The 22,788-nt window shown below is 40.7% G+C and overlaps 1 protein-coding gene across 3 annotated transcripts in view; it reads right to left on the bottom strand.

Moving 5' to 3' along the window:
- The window catches only part of TNPO3 (transportin 3), a 101,257-nt gene extending 80,891 nt beyond the window's left edge, over nucleotides 1-20,366 (bottom strand). Inside the window, exons 1-2 of one of the 3 annotated variants that reach the window (XM_047762908.1) lie at nucleotides 19,889-20,026; nucleotides 8,004-8,164 (exon numbers count right to left, since the gene is read on the bottom strand). Coding sequence is in view for 2 of the 3 variants with exons in the window: in XM_047762907.1 (XP_047618863.1) it covers nucleotides 19,889-20,008 (120 nt within the window). In the remaining variant the exon portion in view is untranslated. Of the gene's footprint in view, nucleotides 1-8,003; nucleotides 8,165-19,888 lie in introns of all 3 variants that reach the window. The other 2 variants (XM_047762907.1, XM_047762906.1) reach the window with 2 other exon arrangements.
- Between the last annotated feature and the right edge of the window lie 2,422 nt (nucleotides 20,367-22,788).

The following is a 22,788-nucleotide window of genomic DNA, read 5'->3' as shown; positions in this document are numbered from 1 at the left end:
AAAACTGAGATTCCCCTCCCCACTCCAAAGAAAGGTTCAGTATTGGTATAAACATAGACACAAGACCACTGGAACCACTCAGATCCCAAAAATGAATCCATGCATTTCTGGTCAAATGATTTTCAATAAGAACAGAACACTTATCTTACACAAAAATTAACTCAAAATGAATCAAAACCTAAATCTTAGGCCTAAACTATAAAACTCTTAGAAAAAAACATAAGACAAAAGCTTCATGGACATTAAATTTGGCAATGATTTCTTGGATCAAAAGCACAAGCAACAAAAACAAAACAGATAAACTGAACTATATCAAAATTTTAAACTGCTATCATCATTAAAAGATACAATCAGTATGAGAAGGCAGCCCGTAGAATGGGAAAAAAATATTTGTGAATGGCATATCTGATAAGGAGTTAATATTCAGAATATATAAAGAACTCCTACAATGCAACAAACCCAAATGACCTAATTTAACAACAGGCAAAAGGGAGTTCCCTTTGTGGCTCAGCAGGTTAAGGACCCGACATTGTCTCTGTGAGGATGCAGGTTTGATCCCTGGCCTTGCTCAGCGATTTAAGGATTCAGCATTGCTGCAAGCTGAGGTGTAGCTCTCAGGTGCAGCTCAGATCCGGTGTTGACATGGCTGTGGCACAGGCCTCAGCTGCAGCCCTGATTCAACCCCTAGCCTGAGAACTTCCATATGCCACGCCAAAATGAATAAATAGGGAAAAAAGACTTGGACATTTCTCAAAGTATACAAATGATCAAGAAGAACATGCAAAGATACTCAACATCACTAAACATTTAGGAAATGTAAAGCTATAATCAGACCACCTCACATTCATCAGGAGAGCTACTATCAAGAAAACAGAAAATAAAAAGTGTTGGTGAGGATGTAGAGAAATTCTAATGTGTGTTGCTGGTGGGAATGTAAAACAGTGCAGCCAATGTGGAAAACAGTATGGCAGTTCCTCGAAAAATTAAAAATAAAATTACCATCTTATCCAGCAATTCCACTTTTTGGCAATTCCACTTTGATTGTTCCACCGAAACAATCGAAGGCAAGGACTCAAACAATTATTTATACACAAATGTTCATAGCAGCATATTTCACAATAGCCAAAAGTTGAAAATAACTCAAATGTTCACTGACAGAAGAATAGATAAATAAAATGTGGTATATACATACAGTGGACTATTATTTAGCCTCAGAAAGGAAACACAACTATATGCCACAACATGGATGAACCCTAAGGACAAGATGTTTAGTAAAACAAAATAAGCCTGACACAAAAGGACAAATGTTGTACAACTCCACTTACACGAGATACGTGCAGTAGTTAAATTCACAGACAAAGAATTTTGGTAGCCAGGAGTTGATAGGGAGCTTTACCATTTAATGGATACAGAGTTTTACTTGTAAAAGACAAAAAAAATTCTGGAGATGGACTGTGAAGCAATGTGAATGTGCTTCATGTAACTGAATTGTATATTTTAAAATGGTTAGAATGGTAAATTTGATGTCACATATATTTTACCACACACACAAAAAATACATACACACAAGGGATCTGGTCCTATCATAAAGACCTGCCAGAAACAAAAGAAATTACCTCAGGAGAAAAACATCATTTATTATCTCTTCAACTTCTCATAAACAATATTCCAGTATTTATCAAATGAAAGCAAAAACAAGGGAGACAGACAATAGAAAATAACCTATCTAGGAGTTCCTGTTGTGGTGCAGCGGAATGAATCTGACTAGGAACCATGAGGTTGCAGGTTCAATCCCTGGCCTCACTCAGCGGGTTAAGGATCCAAGTGTTGCCGTGAGCTGTGGTGTAGGTCACAGACACTCTCGGATCCCGTGTTGCTGTGGCTGTGGTGTGGGCTGGCAGCTGTAGCTCCGATTTGACCCCTAGCCTGGGAACCTCCATATGCTACAGGTGCAGCCTTAAAAAGCGAAAGAAAAGGAGGAGAGAGGAGGAGAGGGGAAGGAAGGGGAGGGGAGGGGAGAGGGGAGGAAAGAAAGAAAGGAAGGAAGGAAGAAAGAAAGAAGAAACAGACAGAAAGAGAGAGGAAATAACCTAGCCAGATAACAGAATTATCCGATGAGGACTAAAAATAACTGTGCTGTCTCAACCAAAACAATAAAATTTAACATCACCAATAATAGACAAACAGATTTTACGTGACTCTTGATGTGATTCACTGGAAACAATTTTTCATCCATGTATTGTTCTTCCAAGAACTACTCAAGTTGAACACAATCAGTAAGTGGGTCATATTAAAAACAAAGACAAAATGGCCTGGATTTGTTTTTCAACGTCTCTATCATAAAAGAAAAAAAAAATACTCCAGGAAATTTAAGAGACATAACTAATATTATCCTTGACTGGTTTTTTTTTTTTTTTGCTTTTTAGGGCCGCACCTGTGGCACATGGAGGTTCCCAGGCTAGGGATCTAATCAGAGCTACAGATGCTCGTCTACGCCACAGCCATAGCAACACCCGATCTGAGCTGCCATCTACCACCTACACCACAGCTCACAGCAACGCCGGATCCCTAACCCACTGAGTGAGGACAGGGATCGAACCCACAACCTCATGTTCCTAGTCGGATTCATTTCCGACGCACCACAACAGGAACTCCTTGACTAGATCTTGAATTAGAGAAAATAAAATTTTTAAAAAGCTAGAAATCTAGTAGTTCCCTAGTGGCCTAGTGGTTAAGGATTCAGCATTGTCACTGCTGTGACTTGGGTTCAATCACTGCCCTGGGAATTTCCACATGCCATTAAAAAAAAGCTAGAAATCTATAACTGAAGCAAATGGGAGATGTGAATATGGACTGTGTATTAAATAATATTGTATATTAATATTAACTTTCTTTAATGTGACGATGGTTTTAGTTTAGTAGAATGTCTTTGGTCTTACAAAGCTATATACATCAAAATGTTTAGGAGTACAACATTATAAGTTGGCAATTTACTTCCAAAAGGTTCTCAGAGAACAGTGAGGACAAAGAGACAGAAAGATGGCAAATGGGGACAGTCAAATTGAGGAGAAAGGACTACCATGAGAGTTCACTATACAATTCTTTAAAGTTCTGAATTTTTCAAAATAAACAGTTGTGGAAAATTAAACAGCTGATTAACATTCAAGGAATTAGAAGACAGATTGGAATTTTTATTAAGAAATGGAATCTGAAAAAAGAACGAAAAAGAAATTCTAGAACTGAAAATACACTAACTGAAATAAGACCCAAGTGGAAGGGATAAATAGCAAAACAGAAAACTGAAGAAAAGATTACTATGCTAAAAAATAGGTCAATAAAGGAGTTCCCGTCATGGCGCAGCAGAAACAAATCCAACTAGGAACCATGAGGTTGCAGGTTCGATCCCTGGCCCTGCTATGAGCTGGATCCGGCATTACCATGAGCTGTGGTGTAGGTCACAGATGCAGCTCGGATCTAGCACTGGTGTGGCTCTGGAGTAGGCCAGCAGCAACAGCTCCAATTAGACCCCTAGCCTAGGAACCTCTATATGCTGCGGGTGCAGCCCTAAAAAGGACAAAAAGAGAAGAAGAAGGAAAAAAAAAAAAAATCAGGTCAATAGAAAAATTAGAACTCCGGCACAAAGTCAGAAAGAACAGAAGGTAAAGAATTGGAAGAATTCAAGTGACATGCGGGATACAGTGAAAAAGTCTAACAAACATTACTGAAAGGAAAAAAAATGGGGTACTATTTAAAGATAATGGCTGAGAAATTTCCAAACTGGTTCAAGATACCAAGCCACAGTTTAAGAATCAGAGCTACAGATGCTCGTCTACGCCACAGCCATAGCAACACCCGATCTGAGCTGCCATCTACCACCTACACCACAGCTCACAGCAACGCCGGATCCCTAACCCACTGAGTGAGGACAGGGATCGAACCCACAACCTCATGTTCCTAGTCGGATTCATTTCCGACGCACCACAACAGGAACTCCTTGACTAGATCTTGAATTAGAGAAAATAAAATTTTTAAATTTTAAATATTAAATATTAATAAACCCTAAAGATAGAAAAATCAGACCCAGGCACATCATAATAACCCTGTTAAAGGCCTACTAAAAACAAAAAAGAAAACCTTAAAGGACAGAGGAAAAAAGATGTATTACCTTTAAAGGAACATCAGACTGATAACCAACTTGTTAAAATAAAAAATAGGAATTGAATATCTTCAAAGTACTAAAAGAAAAAAATAACTTCCGATTGCTTACTTTATACCCAGCAAAAAAAAAAATTCTTCCAGTTCCTGTTTTGGTGTAGCACAAACAAATCCAACTAGCATCCCTGAGGATGTAGGTTCGACCCCTGGCCTCCCTCAGTGGGTCAGGGATCTGGCATTGCCATGAGCTGTGGTGTAGGTCGCAGACTCAGATCCCCAGTTGCTGTGGCTGTGCCATAGGCTGGCAGCTGTGGCTCTGATTCGATCCCTAGCCTGAGAACTTCCATAAGCCACAGGTGCAACTCTAAAAAGAAAAAAAGAAAAAAAGAAAAAAACTTCCAACATGCAACAAAATTAGGACATTTTGAGACCAAAAGGAAAAAAAATGAGTTCATTACCAACAGAGCAAATTAGAAAATACCAGAGTGTTCTTTAAGCAGAAGGAAAATAGTTCTGGATGGAAACATGGAAATCAGTAAGGAATGGAAGAGTAATGGAAAGGTCAAGTATGTGAGTAAACCTCTGAACACTGACTATATAAAGCAATATCTTGTGGGGTTTAAAAATAAATGAATCTTGGGGAGCTCCCGCCGTGGCACAGCAGAAACGAATCCGACTAGGAACCATGAAGTTGTGGGTTCAATCCCTGGCCTTGCTCAGTGGGTTAAGGATCTGGCGTTGCTGTGAGCTGTGGTGTAGGTTGCAGACGCAGCTCAGATCCCGTGTTACTGTGGCTGTGGTGTAGGCTGGCAGCTACAGCTCCGATTGGACCCCTGCCTGGGAACCTCCGTGTGCCTCGGATGCAGCCCTAGAAAAGACAAAAAGACAAAAAAAATAAAATAAATTTAAAAAAATGAATCTATATACCTAAGAGGAGTACCACATCTACCTAAGATGTAGAAAGTTCTAAAGAACTTTCAAGTTGATAAACAAAAGTAAAAAACTACAAACTTTTCTTAATTGCATCAGAAAGCTACGGTCCCAGGATAACCAAGTAAACTGAAATCTACTTTACACAGACCTCTCCAAGGAGACAGAAGGCAAGCATTGGCTCATCTCTGGCAGAACAGAGAGAGAGATGTGGGGCACCAGACAACCAGGTAATAAAAATTCAATTAAAATTCTTAAATTGATAAAGGCTGAGGGTAGGCTAGTATGAACATATAAAACCCTTAGGATTCATGGACACAAGAGAAATTCACAGCTACCTACAGGCTCTTATCCACAGACCTCCACCAAATACTCAGAACAAGAGAGGGAAGGAGACCAGAGAAAACCTCTTTAGTGATTCAGTCCCAGAGGACAGGAGTAGCCACAATTGCAGAAAGGACACAAAACCTCTGACTGGACCCTTCTTCCCAACTGAACAAAAGCCTTAACTGGTGGGAGAGGGGCAGCAAATCATATCACGCCCAAAGTGCAGATTAAGACCCACTGCTGTTACAGTAAAAGAGAAAAACCTCTACCCCCACAGGATAGTGCATAAAACCATCTTGGGCCCATGATACTATAGCAATACCACCATAGAGGTCTCCTACCACTAAAGGAAGAACAGATCAAAGGCAACAGAGAACATTCCTGTCCTACATCCCACAAACAAACAAACAAACAGCTGAACATTATCAAATTCCTGAAAGCCAGCAGAGATAAAGAGAAAATACTGGAGAAAGAATCCTTTCACCCCACTAGTAAGTACCCTTGACTGTTAACAGTTCAATTGTTGAATTTTATATTGTAATTACTTGGGCCTTTGTTCATCTTTTCTAATAGATTCAAAAGTTAAAAAAAAAAAAACAACCTTAATTATCTCTGTATCTCTCAAAATCCCCTGGCCATAGAGGCATCTAAACAAATACATATTAAATTATTAAATATGAAGCAAAATGACAAGATACCAACATCTCATAAGTCTGTAATACCTGCCTATTTTCCCAAACACGAAGCCCATTCTTTTTTTTTGGTTTTTTTTTTTTTGCTATTTCTTGGGCCGCTCCCGTGGCATATGGAGGTTCCCAGGCTAGGGGTTCAATCAGAGCTGTAGCCACCGGCCTACACCAGAGCCACAACAACGCGGGATCCGAGCCACGTCTGCAACCTACATCACAGCTCACGGCAACGCCAGATCGTTAACCCACTGAGCAAGGTCAGGGATTGAACCCGCAACCTCATGGTTCCTAGTCGGATTCGTTAACCACTGTGCCATGACGGGAACTCCTGAAGCCCATTCTTTTACTAGGTAACTGAGATACTTACTGCATTGGGAATCAGCTATAAGAACAGAATCCACAATGTTTAGAGAGAAAGGGCAACAGAAAACCAACAAATCAGTTATGTACAGATAAAGAAAACAATGGCCCTGAATGATGAGATAGTCTTCAGAGCCTGATTTATAAAACTTTGTTTGCCTTACCCCAATGGAGGCTTGGTTTTATTTTAAGTATGTATTTTGTTTTAGGGGTGAGAAGCAGCTCAATATTTTCCTAGCCAAAATCTGAAGCTTTAAGAATCTCAGAAAAATTTCAGTGAAGGGAACCTTAAAATCTGCTCAAAATGTGAGTCTTTTCTGGAATGAGCTTACTTTAAAATATTACCATTATTTCTGAAATAGAAAAAACAGAACAAGTTAATCCCAGGCAACTAAATGAAATATAAAATTTGCATCTTCTAATGATTATTACAATTTTTTAATCTTTTAACTAAACTAAAATATAGACGACAGCTATATATATTTCCTAGGACAATTCTATAAGGAATCGGTCTTTTAAAAAATTCCCACATTGCTCCTTGTGTAAATGCGTCAAGTAGAATCACAGTGAAAGAGCTGCCCTCTCATTTCAAGCGTCCTTACTTATCTCGGATGCTGCCTCACCCACTGGTCAAATGTGCCTCTCTTTTCAAATATCTGTCTTCTGGAATAAGAACAAAATATAAGAATACCTCTAAAGAAACCTGGCAAACTTGAGTATCACAAGCCGCTAAGTAAACTCTCAGGAATTCCCATTGTGGCTCAGCAGTAACAAACCCAACCAGTATCTGTGAGGACTCAGGTTCAATCCCTGGCCCTGCTCATTGGGTTAAGGATCCAGCATTGCTATGAGCTGCAGTGTAGGTCGCAGACACAGCTCGGATCCCTCTTGGCTGTGGCTGTGGCTGTAGGCTGGCAGCTGCAGCTCCAATTCAACCCCCAGGACTGGGAACTTCCATATGGCACAGGTTCAGCCCTAAAAAGCAAAAAACAAACAAAACAAACAAAAAAACTGTCGGTGGAGTTCCCGTCATGGCGCAATGGAAACAAATCCAACTAGGAACCATGAGGTCTGAGGTTCAATCCCTAGCCTCACTCAGTGGGTTAAGGATCTGGTGTTGCCATGAGCTGTGGTGTAGGCCTAAGACTCGGATCTAGCATTGCTGTGGCTGTGGCGTAGGCCAGCGGCTACTGCTCTGATGGGAACCCTAGCCTGGAAACCTCCATATGCCACGGGCATGGCCCTAAAAAAAGACAAACAAACAAACAAACAAAAAAACTGTCAGTATACAATTAACCAGAATAATATTGCCAGTGCTATATACTAAGGGGTCATAGTTTGTCTCTTTATCGAACTCCAGGAGGGTTTAAGAGTTGTTGGTATCTAAAAAACAAGTAATCCTGTTCTGATCACTAAGAAAATGCAGCCAAATCCTGATACCCAAGATAGTACAGTACATTGCTCACTGTTCTTCCCTTCTGCTAAGCTCCAGAAAGAAGACAGGAAAAGGGATTCTTTACAAGGAGAGAATAAAGCACTTACACTTCATAGGACTTTCTAGCCAGAGATGCCAGGTGCTACCCACTGAAATCCAGGCTTGGACTAAGCTCCACATTTCTGAAAGGACCATCTCAACCGAAGCCTGGGGCTCAGAGTCAGCAGGAGGAAGCTGCAGCTCCCACTAGCAGCACATTTCAAAGAGGCTGCAACAAGAGAACATTTTTCCATTTAAGCAACTAATTCCAATCTTCCATTTCACAAAGCAGTTGCAGAACAGGCCTTTATATCACTCTTTTCGAAAGATATTTCCATGCCTATGTGATGAATATGAAGCAGGCTATGGTCAAGCAATCCTTTCACTAACATGCTCTAAGTCTTTCATTATACAGCAGATCCTAAAACTCCCTGCCCTTTTCTTCTTTAATGGTGCACTACCGCTTCAAGATTCACTTCTACACTAATGGTTCTAAAACTGCTGAAACCAACTGAAATCACTGAGAAGGCCCTTAACAATGCAAGTACAAATTCAGATACTGGCCTAAGGATTCAATTAATCCTAGATAAAAACTCCTCAAATTAGGCAGAATCACTTAAAATACTTAACTGAAAACAAAAGAGCTCTGGCAAACAGCAAATGAGGTTCTGAAAATATAAATATCTCAATGAGATTTGAAAAGTAGAATATATCTGTCAGGGAGTTCCCGCCATGGCTCAGTGGTTAACGAATCCGACTAGGAACCATGACTAGGAACCATGAGGTTGCGGGTTCAATCCCTGGCCTTGCTCAGTGGGTTAAGGATCTGGCATTGCTGTGAGCTGCAGTGTAGGTTGCAGATGCGGCTCAGATACTGCGTTGCTGTGGCTGTGGCATAGGCTGGCAGCTACAGCTACGATTAGACCCCTGGCCTGGGAACCCCCATATGCCGTGGGAGTGGCCCTAGAAAAGACAAAAAAAAAGAATATATCTGTCAGGTTGGTGTACTTTCTAAAAGCATTTCAATTAGTGAATAATACATTTATTAAATAAAGATTTATAGTATATTTACTAGAAGAAAGGGGAGACTAAGGGCACAGAGTAAAAAAAAAAAAAAACCCTGTCAATCAGATAATGCAACATTTTAGACACATGCCCTCTAACAATGTGGTATGGAGCTAGAAAATCAGAATTTCCCAAGTCAAGAACAAATCATTTTCATGAGACAGGTAAAGAGCAAACAAGTCTTATTAGCCTGAAACAGAAAGTAATTTTTTAAGTCAATCCGTTATCTTAAGTTTTCGTATCTAATCCTTTATGAAAATTTTACAGATTTAAGACAAATTGCTAGATTTGTCACAAGTTACTTTCTGATGGTTTTCTAAGACAGCAGGGAGAGAAAATGGCTTGAAGGGATATTAGGAAAAACATAAGCTATAGATCTCAAAAGATGACCATCACTACCTACAAATGTTATTTTTCAAAATAACTTGTTTTGCAAGATGGCCTGAAATACAGCAACTATGATGAAATGAAACTTAGCTAATACCTTCACCACAACAAGGATGAGTAAACAACTTCCACCTCCAAATGCAGAGTATAAGTGAAAAATAATCATAAAGCCCCTAGCAGGCTCCTGAAACCACAGAATACCTATGTATGCATAAATAACTTTTCTAGAAGCAAAAAAGCTCACTTATAGAGATAAGGTCAGCCAACTTACATTTTCACAGCCATTCCCATAGTAATTGAAAAGACAAATAATTAAAAGGGAAACATTATTTCCCATAGGGGAGGGAAGAGATTCCTAGCTAAAAATAATTCTTTAAAACATCATGAGCTATTCAAAAATACTCAAAACACTCTTCAAAACAATTTTTGAAGACTGTAATGCCCATATACATTACTCTACCTTGATCTCAATGAAAAAAGCAGTAAGACCAAATGACAAGAGCACTATACCCTGTGGTCTCCTCAGTTTCTGATGAAATCCCAGTGTTTCTGGGACAAGTGTTTTTCAAACAATCCTGTGCCACATTGACCTCTCTGTCAAATAAACTTTGACTCTAATCTGTGGCTATTGGTGTATTATGTAGTACACAAAATATGTGCATAATGAGAAATTTTGCCAAAGTTGTTTCACAAGTGTAAAGAATCCCTATCCAAATTTAAAACCCTCAGTCACCTATGTATGTGAACATTAACATCAAGAATGGCCCTGAAAAAAGATAAATAAATGTGGATCCATAAAATCAACCTGGGTTAAGAGTGACTAAAGCACGCATTCCTTGATAATCAGCTCATTGTGGGCCTTACTAATTATACTAGGCAGCCCTGCTTTAAAGTAGAAAATGCCAAGCCATTTCATATGAAACAAATGTGAGGTAGTCCATGTGACAGCTTCCTGAAAACCAAAAATATAGAAAATGGATTTCCTTTAATCACTGGTCTCTATTCTTGCCTAGCTGAGCAAGTTTTATAACAACTCATATAAACCTGAAGAATGAGAATATTATTAGATACATTAAACATACATTAACATCATGCTGAAAATTTAAGTTTTTCGATCATAGAAATATGAGCTGTCTAGCTTGTGTTGTAAAAAGTGCAATTAGAAATATGAGCTGTCTAGCTTGTGTTGTAAAAAGTGCAATACAGTGTTAGAAAACTCTGAATACTTATGTAAAAACACGAAATTCTGTTAACAGAAAATTTCTTACCAAAAAAAAAAAAAATACAAGTTTAATAATATTTTCATTTTGGAAATTCTAACCAGGAGGAAAACTAAATCAGTACTTTCAAGGGGCTCTGCATGCCAAACACTACAAAATTATCCCTACTAGCCCTATTGCGAACTTCCAATAAAGAGAGGGAGTTCCCTGGTGGCCCAGTGGTTAAGGATCCAGCACTGTCACTGCTGTGGCTCATGCCACTGCTATGGTGAGAATTCGATCCCTGGCCTAAGAAATTCCACATGCCACGGACACGGTCAAATAAAAAAACAGAGAGAGGAGTTCCTATCGTGGCTCAGTGGAAAGGAGTCTGGCTAGTATTCCTGAGGATGCAGGTTCAATCTCTGGCCTCTCTCAGTGGGTTGAGGATCTGGTGTTGCCAAGAGCTGTGCTGTAGATCGCAGACACAGCTCAGATCTGGTGTTGCTGTGGCTGTGGTATAGGCCAGTGGCTATAGCTCTGATTCGACCTCTAGCCTGGGGACCTCCATATGCCGTGAGTGCAGACCTAAAGAGACAGGGAAAAAAAAGAGAGAGAAATAAAGCTTCTCTCTGGAACTTCACCTCCATGACAGTAAAACACTCTCTGGTAATATTTTAGTACCAGGGTATAAGCGAGGGAAATACAGTTGAGCAAACTCAACTTCCTAAGAACTAAATTTGTTTTTAAGTTCAACAGAGCTTAAAATTTTATAAAATCTAGGAAATGGTATGCCATTTCCTCAAAAAAAAAAAAAAAAGAGAAAAAACTCCACTGAATTACCATATGATTCAGAAATTCCCCTTCTAGATATATACTCAAAAGAACTAAAAACAGATTATTTGTACACATGTGTTCATTATTCAGCCTTAGAAAGGGAGGAAACTCTGAAACATTCTACAACATGGATGAATCTTGAGGACATTATGCTAAGTGAAACAACCCAGTCACAAAAAGGCAAATATTGTAGGAGTTCCCACTGTGGTGGGATCCAGTGAGTCTTTAGCTGTGGTATAGATCACAGATGTCACTCAGATTCAATCCTTAGCCCGGGAATTTACATATGCCACAGATGCAGCCAAAAAAAAAAAAACCAAAACCAAATATCATATGATTCTACTTAGATGAGGTACCTAGAGTAGTCAAGTTCTTGAAGACAAAAAAGCAGAATGGTGGTTGCCAGGGGAGAGAAATGAGGAGTTAACTGTGTTTAATGGGTAGACTGTTTCAGTTTTACAAGATGAAAAAAATTCTGAAGATGGATGGTGGCGATGGTTGCACAATAGTGTGAACATACTTAAAGCCACTGAACTGTACACCTATAAAATGGTTAAAATATTACGTTAGAAAATGTAGCAGTGCCCTGATGACTTAAACCATTATCTCTGGTCCAAGGCCTGGGAAGACAAGAAATAAATGAACCCAAATATAGATGAATGCCACCAGATAATCAACTGTATCATGTCAACATAAATACCATCACAATTTTTTTTTAGGGCCTCACCCACGGCATATGGAAGTTCCCTGGCTAGGGGTCAAATCAGAGCTACAGCTGCCGGCCTACACCATAGCAATGCAGGATCTGAGCCATGTCTGCAACATACATCATAGCTCATGGCAACGCCAGATCCTTAACCACTGAGTGAGGCCAGGGATTGAACCCACATCCTTTTGGATACTAGTTGGGTTCATTAACCACTGAGCCACAACAGGAACTCCACCATCACAAATTCTCATTCATAGGCTCCAACACAAGGACACAAAACGTCTACACACACACACACACAGTCCAAGACTTGGAATGTGGCAATGCAAATGAGTTGATTTTAACTTTTACTTAATTTTAATTGATTTAAATAACCACAACAGCCACCTGGCTAATAGCAATGTAGCCAGAGTGGAAAACTATTCTGTAGAAAGGTCTTTGGTTTCTATCATTTACTCATAAACTCCCAGTATCTAGCAATGCAAAGCATACATTATTTCCATGTTCACTGAACTAACTGATTCATATAAGTTGTATAGGAACATTTTCTATTTTCTGGAAGGCTTGCCTTTCAAAAACATGTTATGTTTTAAGGGTCACTTCACTGGAAGATGAGAGCAGAAATATTGAAAAAAAGTCCAGATTTTCAGGTAAATTATATTAATGAATGCACTTGCTAGAGGAAAACCAAAGACTCTAGGTTTTAGAGCTAGAGAGTCAAGAAACACCAAAAAGGAAAATTACTAGGAAAGAAGTTTCTAGCTGATGCTCCATGACTCATGACCTTCCTGATATATTTAGAAGAAGAAAATTCTCAAGGATATGTCATAAGCCAAACATCACAATGCCAACTTAGTCCATGACTTGATTCCAGCTGATTTATGCTTTTTATTCTTTTCTCCATTCCTTTTCAGCTTACAGATTGAACTATACAATTTTTGAGGTAACCTCTAATCCACGGATTGTCTCTGTAAAAAGTAGCTTCCATCTTATAATCTAGATTACAAACTTAGAACAAATGAGTAGCATAATTTATTATCCTTATAAAGAGATGGTCTTTCCATCCATTGCTTTCTACACGGTCCACTAATTTCAATTACTAGAGGAGGACAAAGGAAACTATTAAGTATTCAGAATAGTCCTTTTAATAGGCTTCTTTTAAGATCCCAAAATAATTTTCTTTCTTTTTAAAAAACTTTGAAGATATCAGTGATATCTGCTTAGCACATAAAACAAAACCATGACTATAGGTTGTTTCCAAGAATTTTGGTGGAAAAAAGTTTAGAGTAATGAATATAGATCCCTCAGAAAATGGGTATTTTTCTCTAAATATCAGAGAAAGAAAAGATGCTAACTCATGGGCTGAACCATATCCAAACTACACCTTTATATCAAACAGGATCATAATAACTCTACAAAATGACTCTAAGGTTAGTAAACTGCAGGGTTGAGGAAAGTAAGTATCATAGTTTTTCGAAACATATTCTTCAAAGTGGTTTTGAAACAAACAGGCAAATTCTGTTCCTTACGAATTTCAAATTGAAAATTAAATCACTATGCTACTATACTAGCATATTTTGTTAATACACTAAAAAAGACTTGGTTAAAAATGTCACTTAGTGATCACCTGAAGAAAGCCTTATTGAGTCAAAGTTCCTCTCCTTTTCTGTACTCAAGTCATTTAAAGTATAAGATGAAGGCAATATAAACATAATTTCTTTTTTTTTTCTTTCTTTTTTTTTTGCTTTTTAGGGCTGCATGTGCAGCATATGGGAGTTCTCAGGCTAGGGGTCGAATTAGAGCTACAGCTGCTGGCCTATGCCACAGCTGCAGCAACACCAGATCCAAGCCACGTCTGCGACCTACACAAGATAGATGCAGCCGGAGCTGCGGCGGAGCCTCGGGCCGTCCGATCCCACTCCTGGCTCACCGCTGTTCGCTCTCAGGCAAGACTCCCGTGGAGCCGGAGGTTGCGATTCACCGGATTCGGATCACCCTCACCAGCCACAACGTGAAGTCTTTGGAGAAGGTGTGTGCTGACCTGATCAGAGGCGCGAAGGAGAAGAATCTCAAAGTGAAGGGACCGGTGTGGATGCCCACCAAGACTCTGAGAATAACTACGAGAAAAATCCCTTGTGGTGAAGGTTCCAAGACTTGGGATCGTTTTCAGATGAGGAGCCACAAGCGACTCACAGACCTGCACAGCCCTTCTCAGATTGTTAAGCAGATCATATCCATCAGCATTGAACCAGGAGTCGAGGTTGAAGTCACCATTGCAGGTGTTTAAGTCCAACTTTTTAATAAATTGATCCTCAGTTGTTTAAAAAAAAAAAAAAAAAAAAAGCTCACAGCAACACAGGATCCTTAACCCACTAAGTGAGGCCAGGGATCGAACCCACATCCTAATGGATACTAGCCAGGTTCATTACCACCAAGCCACAACAGGAACTCCCATAAAGATTGTTTTTTAAAAAAAGAGTAAAAAAACTTATAAGTCTGAATAGTATTGCTTATTTTCAGTCACCCATGGATATGTTAGAGAGAAGCAGCAAAAATAAAGGAAATTCACAGATAAAGACAAATCTGAGTCATCCAACTGCCCCTTTGGAGGTGTTTACATGCAGCTATCCATTCAGTATTTTTAAGAACCTGTGTGTCTGGCACCTTGATCATTTCTTAATAATTATGGTTCATTCCTTGTACTCTGGGTATCAGATTATATAAACTAAAAGGATCCTATAGTCTAGTGGAGAAGACAAATTTTCAAAAAAGTAAAAAAGTGATAAATGCAATTAAAATGCTCTAGGTGCTGAGGGTGAGGCAGAAATGACTCAGCAGAAGAGAATCTGTTAAGGGAGTTTCCATTGTGGATCAGTGGAAAACGAACCCGACTAGTAACCATGAGGATGCAGGTTTGATACTTGGCCTCACTCGGTGGGTTAAGAATCCAGCGTTGCTGTGAGCTGTGGTGTAGGTTGCAGACACAGCTCGGATCTGGTGTTGTTGTGGCTGTGGTGTAGCTGTAGGTGACAGCTACAGCTCCAATTCAACCCCTGGCCTGGGCACTTCCATATGCCTCGGGTGCTGCCCTAGAAAGACAAAAAAGACAAAAAAAATTTAAGCTAGACTTTTAAGATGGGTTAGTTTCTTCATTTGAAGATTGGGAAAAAGTAAAAGTAAAAGCACAGAAGTAAGACAAAATTTTTTAAAAGAATTATAAAACCAGAAAAAGGTAACATTCCCTCCCCACAAAAAACCATTTGCTTACTATGGGAGATATTACACTGAGTGAACACTGATGGGAAGGACCCAGTAAAGATGGTGTTTGAAGATACAAGTGAGACACAGGATAACCAAAAGATCAAGGTTCCTGAGAATTCAGAAAATAACATGCAGAGCACCAGAGATCTAACAGGAGAAGCAGTTGGACACAACAAGCTCAGGTTCTACCAAATCAGAGGTGAAGGGTTGGTGGTATATTGAAGAAAGTGAATAATAAACCCTGGAAAAAGACAAGAACTATCAAAGAAGAAAGGCCAGTCAATGGAATAAGAGTTTGATGAAATTCAAGAACTAAGACTACTATCTAACATGCTTATTAAACTGACTGAAACATCTGTTTGTCCTTAGTCCCTTTCAAAATCAGAGTAAAAAGATTTTTTTCAAGGGTGGAGGAACCCACAAGGACAAAGAGAATGGAAACATGACTTCTGTCAACAAAAACGGGAAAACTAGAGAGCTAAGGGTGTCAACCGTCTTAGTAGGGTTAGGAGGGCTGAAATTTGCCTAGGGGCAGGGAGGGAGGGATAAGAATGGGGGAAGCCAAGGGGCAAACTAATTCCTTTGAAAATACCAGTAAGGCTCAAGAATTAGAAGTTCCAGAGTTCTCCTGTGGTGCAGCAGTGCTAAGGTGTGGGTTCAATCCTAGCCCTGGAACTTTCATGTGCGGTGGGCATCGCACCCAACACCCCCTAAAAAAGACATACAGAGATACAGAGTTAGACAGTGGTGGCGTAGCAGTTAGGATTTGGTTGTCACTTGGCTTGGGTTTAATCCCTGGCTTGGGAACTTCATATGCTGTGGGCATGGCCAGGGGGGGAAAAAAAATGTACTGATGTATACCTGAAGACAGATGCACAGATATGAGAGAAAACAAAGGAATGGGTCCAAAAATCTGTATAAGCAGTTAAGATTCCTAGATTCTCTTCCAGACTCTGAGTGGCCAGGCTACTTCCACCATCACAGAAGACTCAATGTTTACTGAAATAGAGACTCTGGACTCTCAAGACAACAGACTCACCTAAGGAAGGGAGTATCATACTGAAAATAGAGTAAATAAAGTCTACACAGTGCAAAAGAATCTGACTAGCATCCATAAGGACGCAGGTTCAACCCCTGGCCTCGCTCAGTGGTTTAAGGATCCAGTGTTGACGTGAGCTGTGGTAGGAGTGGTCCAAGAAAAAAGACCAAGGGAAAGACTATGACAATGAGAGAGAAGGAATGAAATGTGCCCTCTTAATTATCTGTCAAATGAGGGAGTGATCCAAGAAAAGATCATGGGCTCCAGGATTCAGTGCATCCAATACAAGAAAGGGAATCCCCTAGGATAGTGAGATCCCAAGACAATAATTATTCAACAGAACTAGAGAACAATCAGGCCAGATTGGAGCAGGCAGAGGCTCTTAGGAGAGGTTTCCTTCTACTGAAAAAGGGAAATATTACCAGTATGAACATACTTATGGATATTTACACCTACTGGATGTAATGAATTATTGTAGATACACAGAAAATGAAGCAAATGTGAAAAAAGAAAAAAGTAATGATTACCACCATAAAAAAAGTTGCACAAAAAAATTACCATATTATATATGCTATATGGTTTACAATGTGCAATAATTTAACCAAAAATGTGGTATATCTACATTAGAGTGATGGCATGTAAGGAAATAGTGGGAGCCTAAATTCTCATCCTTCATAGGAGAAAGTCTACATATAACTGCTCTTCTTTCATCCTAGACCTTATAAAACTATTTCCATTTTATAACTTTTTAAGAAGTTTTAAAAGTTTGGTTTAAATCTTAAAATTTTTAACAATATTAACGTTTATTATTAACATTAATAAATAATAAACTTTTTTTGCTTTTTCGGCCACACATGTGGCACATGGAAGTTCCCAGGCCAGCGATCGAATCCAAGCAGCATCTGTGACCTATGCCACAGCCGAGGTAATGGCAGATCCCCAACCCACTGTGTCAGACCAGGGATGGAACCTGGTGCCTCCAAGAGACAAGCTAGGGAGTTATCATCATGGCTCAGCGGTTAAAGAACCAGACTAGCATCCAGGAGGACATAGATTCCATCCCCGGCCTCCCTTAGTGGGTTAAGGATCTGGCATTGCCATGAGCTGTGGTGTAGGTCGCAGATGCCACTCACACCCTGAGTTGCTGTGGCTGTGGCGTAGGCCAGCAGTCACAGCTCCAAGTGGACCCCTAGCCTGGGAACCTCCATATGCCATGGGTGTGGCTCTAAAAAGACAAAAAAAAACAAGACAAAAAACAAGAGACAAGCTGGATCATTAATCCACTGCACCAGAGTGGGAGCTCCCAATAACTTCTTAACTTGGATAAAAATTAAAGTCCAAGATGTGGCTATGCGACCAGGTGGCTGAGAAAAAGAAATAAAGGGATTAAAAGGCCAAAGTGTTAGCTGAATTGTCAACCCCTCTGTTGAAGCTGCATAAAAACGATGATGTGTGACTGTGCTAGATATATTTCAGGCCCGCTTTTTCACTCTTCTCTACCATTTTTTTCTGCCCCAGTGTGCTGATCTCTATGGAACAAATCAACAAATTCCTGAGTCCTTTAGCTTTTGGTTGGGTTTGCTCAATGGGGAATCCCAGGAGGAAGTTAGGAGAATGAAGTATAGATATCTATTCCTCCAGCTTCCCTGCACAAGCACCTCATGGTGGCTATGTCCCTTCAACTGAAAACCACTACTCCTCTCAAGGCTGCCAACTCCATACTTCCCTTGAGAGTCCAAGCAACCATTCCCTCTCTTACCCCTTCTGGCTGAGGGCTAGTAACAGTCTGGCCACAGGTTACTACACACTCTTTTGTGGTACCACATTATACCTGCATCTTTATAAGCAGTACCTTCATAAAATAAACCCTCCTCAAATGATCCTATTTCAAGTGTGCCATCTGTTCCTATTGGGACTGGACTGTAAATAGTGATGATAATGACGATGATGTAAGGCGGTAAGGATATGAGACTAGTGGAAAGTGACTAATATTTAAATAATAATTACTAACATATTTTGAGTTCTAGGTTCCAGGAACTTTGTTAAACTCTTTGTAGTTATGAACTTATTTAATCGTCACAAATATTCTATGCGGCAAGCAGAGTTTTTTTGTCCTAGTTCATTTACATATTTCAATACCTAGCAGTTGCTGGTACAGGGTAAGCACTCAAATACTGATTTAAAATGCACACAATAAGGAAGTTTAGTAGGGAAGAGGTGACTTTTAGTGTAGCATTTCTCCTACTTTTACTTTGAAAACTATAATATCAAGGACTTGTAGTTCCCCACATCACAATAACTACCTAAACACTAAATAAGACCAGATATGTTTTTCTTATGTAGCCTATGGTCAGTTTTATCCCTTTCTCTTCCCATGAGGTTATCCATGACTTTGGTTCCTGATTTTTTTTTAAGTTTAATCTTCAAAGTCAAAGTCGCAAATTTTAAAATTTTTAGTATGCAATTGCAGCTTAGGAGCTGATTTAAAAGGACAGAGCATCTTTAAGTTACGAGTTGAAGAAATGGAAGGGGGGAAATTTAAAATATGCTTGGGCGTATAAAATGCAAAAATAAGAAGGGTACAGTCAGCAAGATCACCAGGCATACATACTCAGAAATAAGGCATAGGAAGAGTAAGAAAATTAAAGGCGGAAGCATGATACACGTGATTCAAAGAATGCAGAAATACAACAGGTATAAAAGGTTGCAATTAACTCCCTCGCTGGGTGCTTACACAATTATTTGTAATAATCAAGGCGGCAACGATACCCCTATCTTATAAAGAACCTAAAAATCAGGGTAAAGATAAGGTTGGAAAACCAATATACAGCAAAAGTAGAAATGCAAAGATTTTCTGAAACCAAAATTAACGTTTTCTTTTTCCTTAACATTATGTTGCACTTCAAAACGCGGGGAAAACTCACGTGTATAAGGATCTGGAAACCTGAGAAGTTTCGAGAATATTTTACTCAAACTAGAGTGAAAAGCAGCAAGGATCAATGAGGTGTAAGGCTACGCCTGGGAAGGAATTGCCGGATGTAACAAATGGGAGAGACAGATAAAGCATCCTTTAAGAAAAAGACGGAGAAAGATGGGATTGGATTTGATTTAAGAAAAACAAAACGGAAAAGCAAGGCTTAAGAAGTAAGTAGTAGCAAGGGTAAAACTTAAGAAGACTAGATCAAAGCCACGAGAAAGAAGCACAGGACCTACAAATCAGATTCTACGGGGTGGGGAAAGGGCCACTTCGCGACCGACCAGCTGCGACTAGTTTCCGAAAAGCGGCGTAGATGAAGCTTCGCCGCCCCACCCCGTGGCAACAGCTCCTCCCCGAGGAGGACCTCACGAGGCCAACCGCCTGGCTCCGGCTCGGGCTCGGGCTCGGGCTCCGGCTCCGGCCTCGGTCCCACCCCGCCCTTGCCCCGCGGCGCAGAACGGCCTCTCTCGGCCCCTCACCGAACGCTGCAGCTCCCCAAGCCAAAAGGAGGCGCGCTCCTTTCCGCTGGGATCTGGGTCGTGGTAGAGCGCCTGCACTGCCTGGTACACGAGCTGCAGTGTCGGTTTTGTCCCTTCCATGGTGGTAGCGGTGGTAGCGGCGGCGAGGGCTCTGGCGCTTCTGCCGAGGCTTCTCCGGTTACTCCGCCTTCGCGCTTCCTCACAGTGTCGGCCACTGCCGCTCCCTGACTGGCGCCATCTCCTCTTTGGCCGTTACCAGGGCAGAGGGGTTCCCCGTGGAAGTTGCCCCCTCGGAAACAGAGGTTAGATCGTATTCAAGTTCCTGGTCTTTTTTCCGCTCCTCCCACTAGACTCAAGATTTTTAAGCCTAGACGCCGGTGTACGCCTCTCGGCCCGCAGACTTGCCCTCGGAAAGCTGTCCCCGCACGACACTGACCACGCAGCGTGCCTCACCCGCCTTAACCCGGACCGGAAGTTGCAGCCCGGATACCTTTGGCACACTTCCGCCTGGTGTAGCTCAAACGGCCTCCTTCCCGGCACGCCTCCTCTTGTCTCCCCGCCCCCTCCCGGAAGTGGCTACATTGGGGCCGAGAAGGAGCGGTTCGAGGTGGTTTTCTGCGATTCTGGACTCCGACTGTAGCTTTGGGACTGTTGTGGTTCCCATACGTGTGCAGCTCTCCTCTCCTTGGCAGTGGATCCAGGTCCTTCCTTCACCTTCCGACTTCATCTCCAGAGAATTTTTTCTGACCCTCACGTCAATTCAGCCATCTGTGGCGTGGCCACTGTAATGGAAATCAGAAGACGATTTAAGACAGGATTTGTATGCTGACTCTAATGGAGGAGACAGACACGTAATCAAATAATTTGTACAAACCTGAAATGACTACCGCGTTGAAATAAATCCAAAATACCCGGAATCCCTGGAGTTCCCATTGTGGCGCAGCGGAAATGAATCCGACTACCAACCTTGAGGTTGTGGGTTCCATCCCTGAACTCGCTCAGTGGGTTAAGGATCCAGAGTTGACATAAGCTATGGTGAAGGTTGCAGACGCTGCTCGGATCCAGCGTGGCTGTGGCTGTGGCTGACGCCGACAGCCATAGCTCCATTTGGACCCCTAGCCTGGGAATCTCCAGATGCCTGCTGTGTGGCCCTAAAAGGCAAATTTTAAAAAGCTTAGAATCCCTTTTCCGCTAAACTTTTACACTCAAAAGGGTGTTTCATTCTATTGCCCAGGACACTCTGAACTCCAGAGTATTTGCACAAACACAATGAATTGTTTTTGTTTATGCCTTTCTGCATCAAACATTAATGGTCTAACAAGTCTCAGTTTACAAAAGAAAATAGAAATCTTAGAATCTGTTCTATGGAGAAAGTTTCCCAACATTGCTATTTCTCCTTTGCGGTAATAAATACCTGCTACCATTTGATGAATGCGTACAATGTGCAAAGCACTTTAGTTATAAGGTCTCATTTAATCCTTTTAACAATTTTCCAACCAAATCCCCATTTTAAGAAATAGGTAATTAATTTGCCCACGGTTACACATTTCTTAAATGGAAATTAAGATTTGAATCCAAATCAGTTTTACTCCAAAGCCAATTAAATTGTACAATTCCTATCATCCTGTGTAATTAGTTTGTGCTCAGTTGTTATTGTCAAGGTATTTTAACTACCAACATCACAATGAAAACAGTGTTGATATAATCTCTGACAAAAGGAAAGATACTTGATATTTTGGTTATCTACTTCATTCCTTAAAAAAAAAGATTTAGTTAAGACCACTTTGATCTATGCCCTCATGGAGTTTACATTCTAATTACAAAGAAGGTAATAAACTCTCTACAGTTTAAAAGGTCTGTGAAGGGAGTTCCCTGATGATCTAGTGGTTAGGACTGAGCACTTTCACTGCTGCGGCCCAGATTCCTGGTCTGGGAACTGAAACCCCACATCAAGCCAATACACACCAGTCAAAAAAATAAATAAAAATTTAGGAGTTCCCTTTGTGGCTCATCAGTAATGAACCCGACTAGTATCCATGAGGATGTGGGTTTGAGCCTTGGCCTCACTCAGTGGGTTAAGGATCCAGTGTTGCCAAGAACTGTGGTGTAGGTTTCAGACGCAGCTCAGATCCTGAGTTGCTGTGGCTGTGGTGTAGGCAGGCAACTGCAGCTCCCACTCAACTCCTGTATGCTGAAAGTGCGGCCCTTAAGAAAAAAAAAAAAAGTCAGATAATAACGAGTGTTGGCTCTACATAAAGAAATCAACTTGGAGTTCCCTGGTGGCACAGCAAGTTAGGGATCCAGTGTCATCACTGCAGTGGCTTGGATCACTGCTGTGATGCATGTTCAATCCCTGGCCTGGGAACTAACACATGCTACAGGCAGGGCCAAAAAAAAGAAGAAAGAAAGAAAGAAATAACATATTCACTAATGATAGGAATGTAAAATGGTATAATCACTTTGGAAGACAGTCTGGCAGTTCCGCAAAAAGAAAAAAAGAGTTACCACTTGACCCAACAATTTCACTCCTACATTAATACCCAAAAGAAATGAAAACATATATGTACACACAACTTGTACACAAATATTTTTTGTTTTTTAAGGCCACCCTTGTGGCGTATAGAAGTTCCCAGGCTAGGGGGTCTAATCAGAGCCATAGCTGCTGGCCTACATCACAGCTCACTGCAATGCCAGATCCTTAACCCACTGAGTGAGGCCAGGAATCCAACCAGTGACGTCATGGATTCTAGGTGCGTTTGTTACCACTGAGCCACAAAGGAACTCCTTGTTGTCACTGTTGTTGGGGGTTTTTTTTTTGGGGGGGGGTTAGGGTTTTTTTTGTCTTTTTGCCTTTTCTGGGGCCGCTCCCACGGCATATGGAGATTCCCAGGCTAGGGGTC

This window comes from Phacochoerus africanus, chromosome 16 (genome assembly GCF_016906955.1).
Source record: "Phacochoerus africanus isolate WHEZ1 chromosome 16, ROS_Pafr_v1, whole genome shotgun sequence".
Lineage (NCBI taxonomy): Eukaryota > Metazoa > Chordata > Mammalia > Artiodactyla > Suidae > Phacochoerus > Phacochoerus africanus.
The sequence above is the reverse complement of the archived record's forward strand: the minus strand, read 5'-3'. Positions and strand labels throughout refer to the sequence as shown.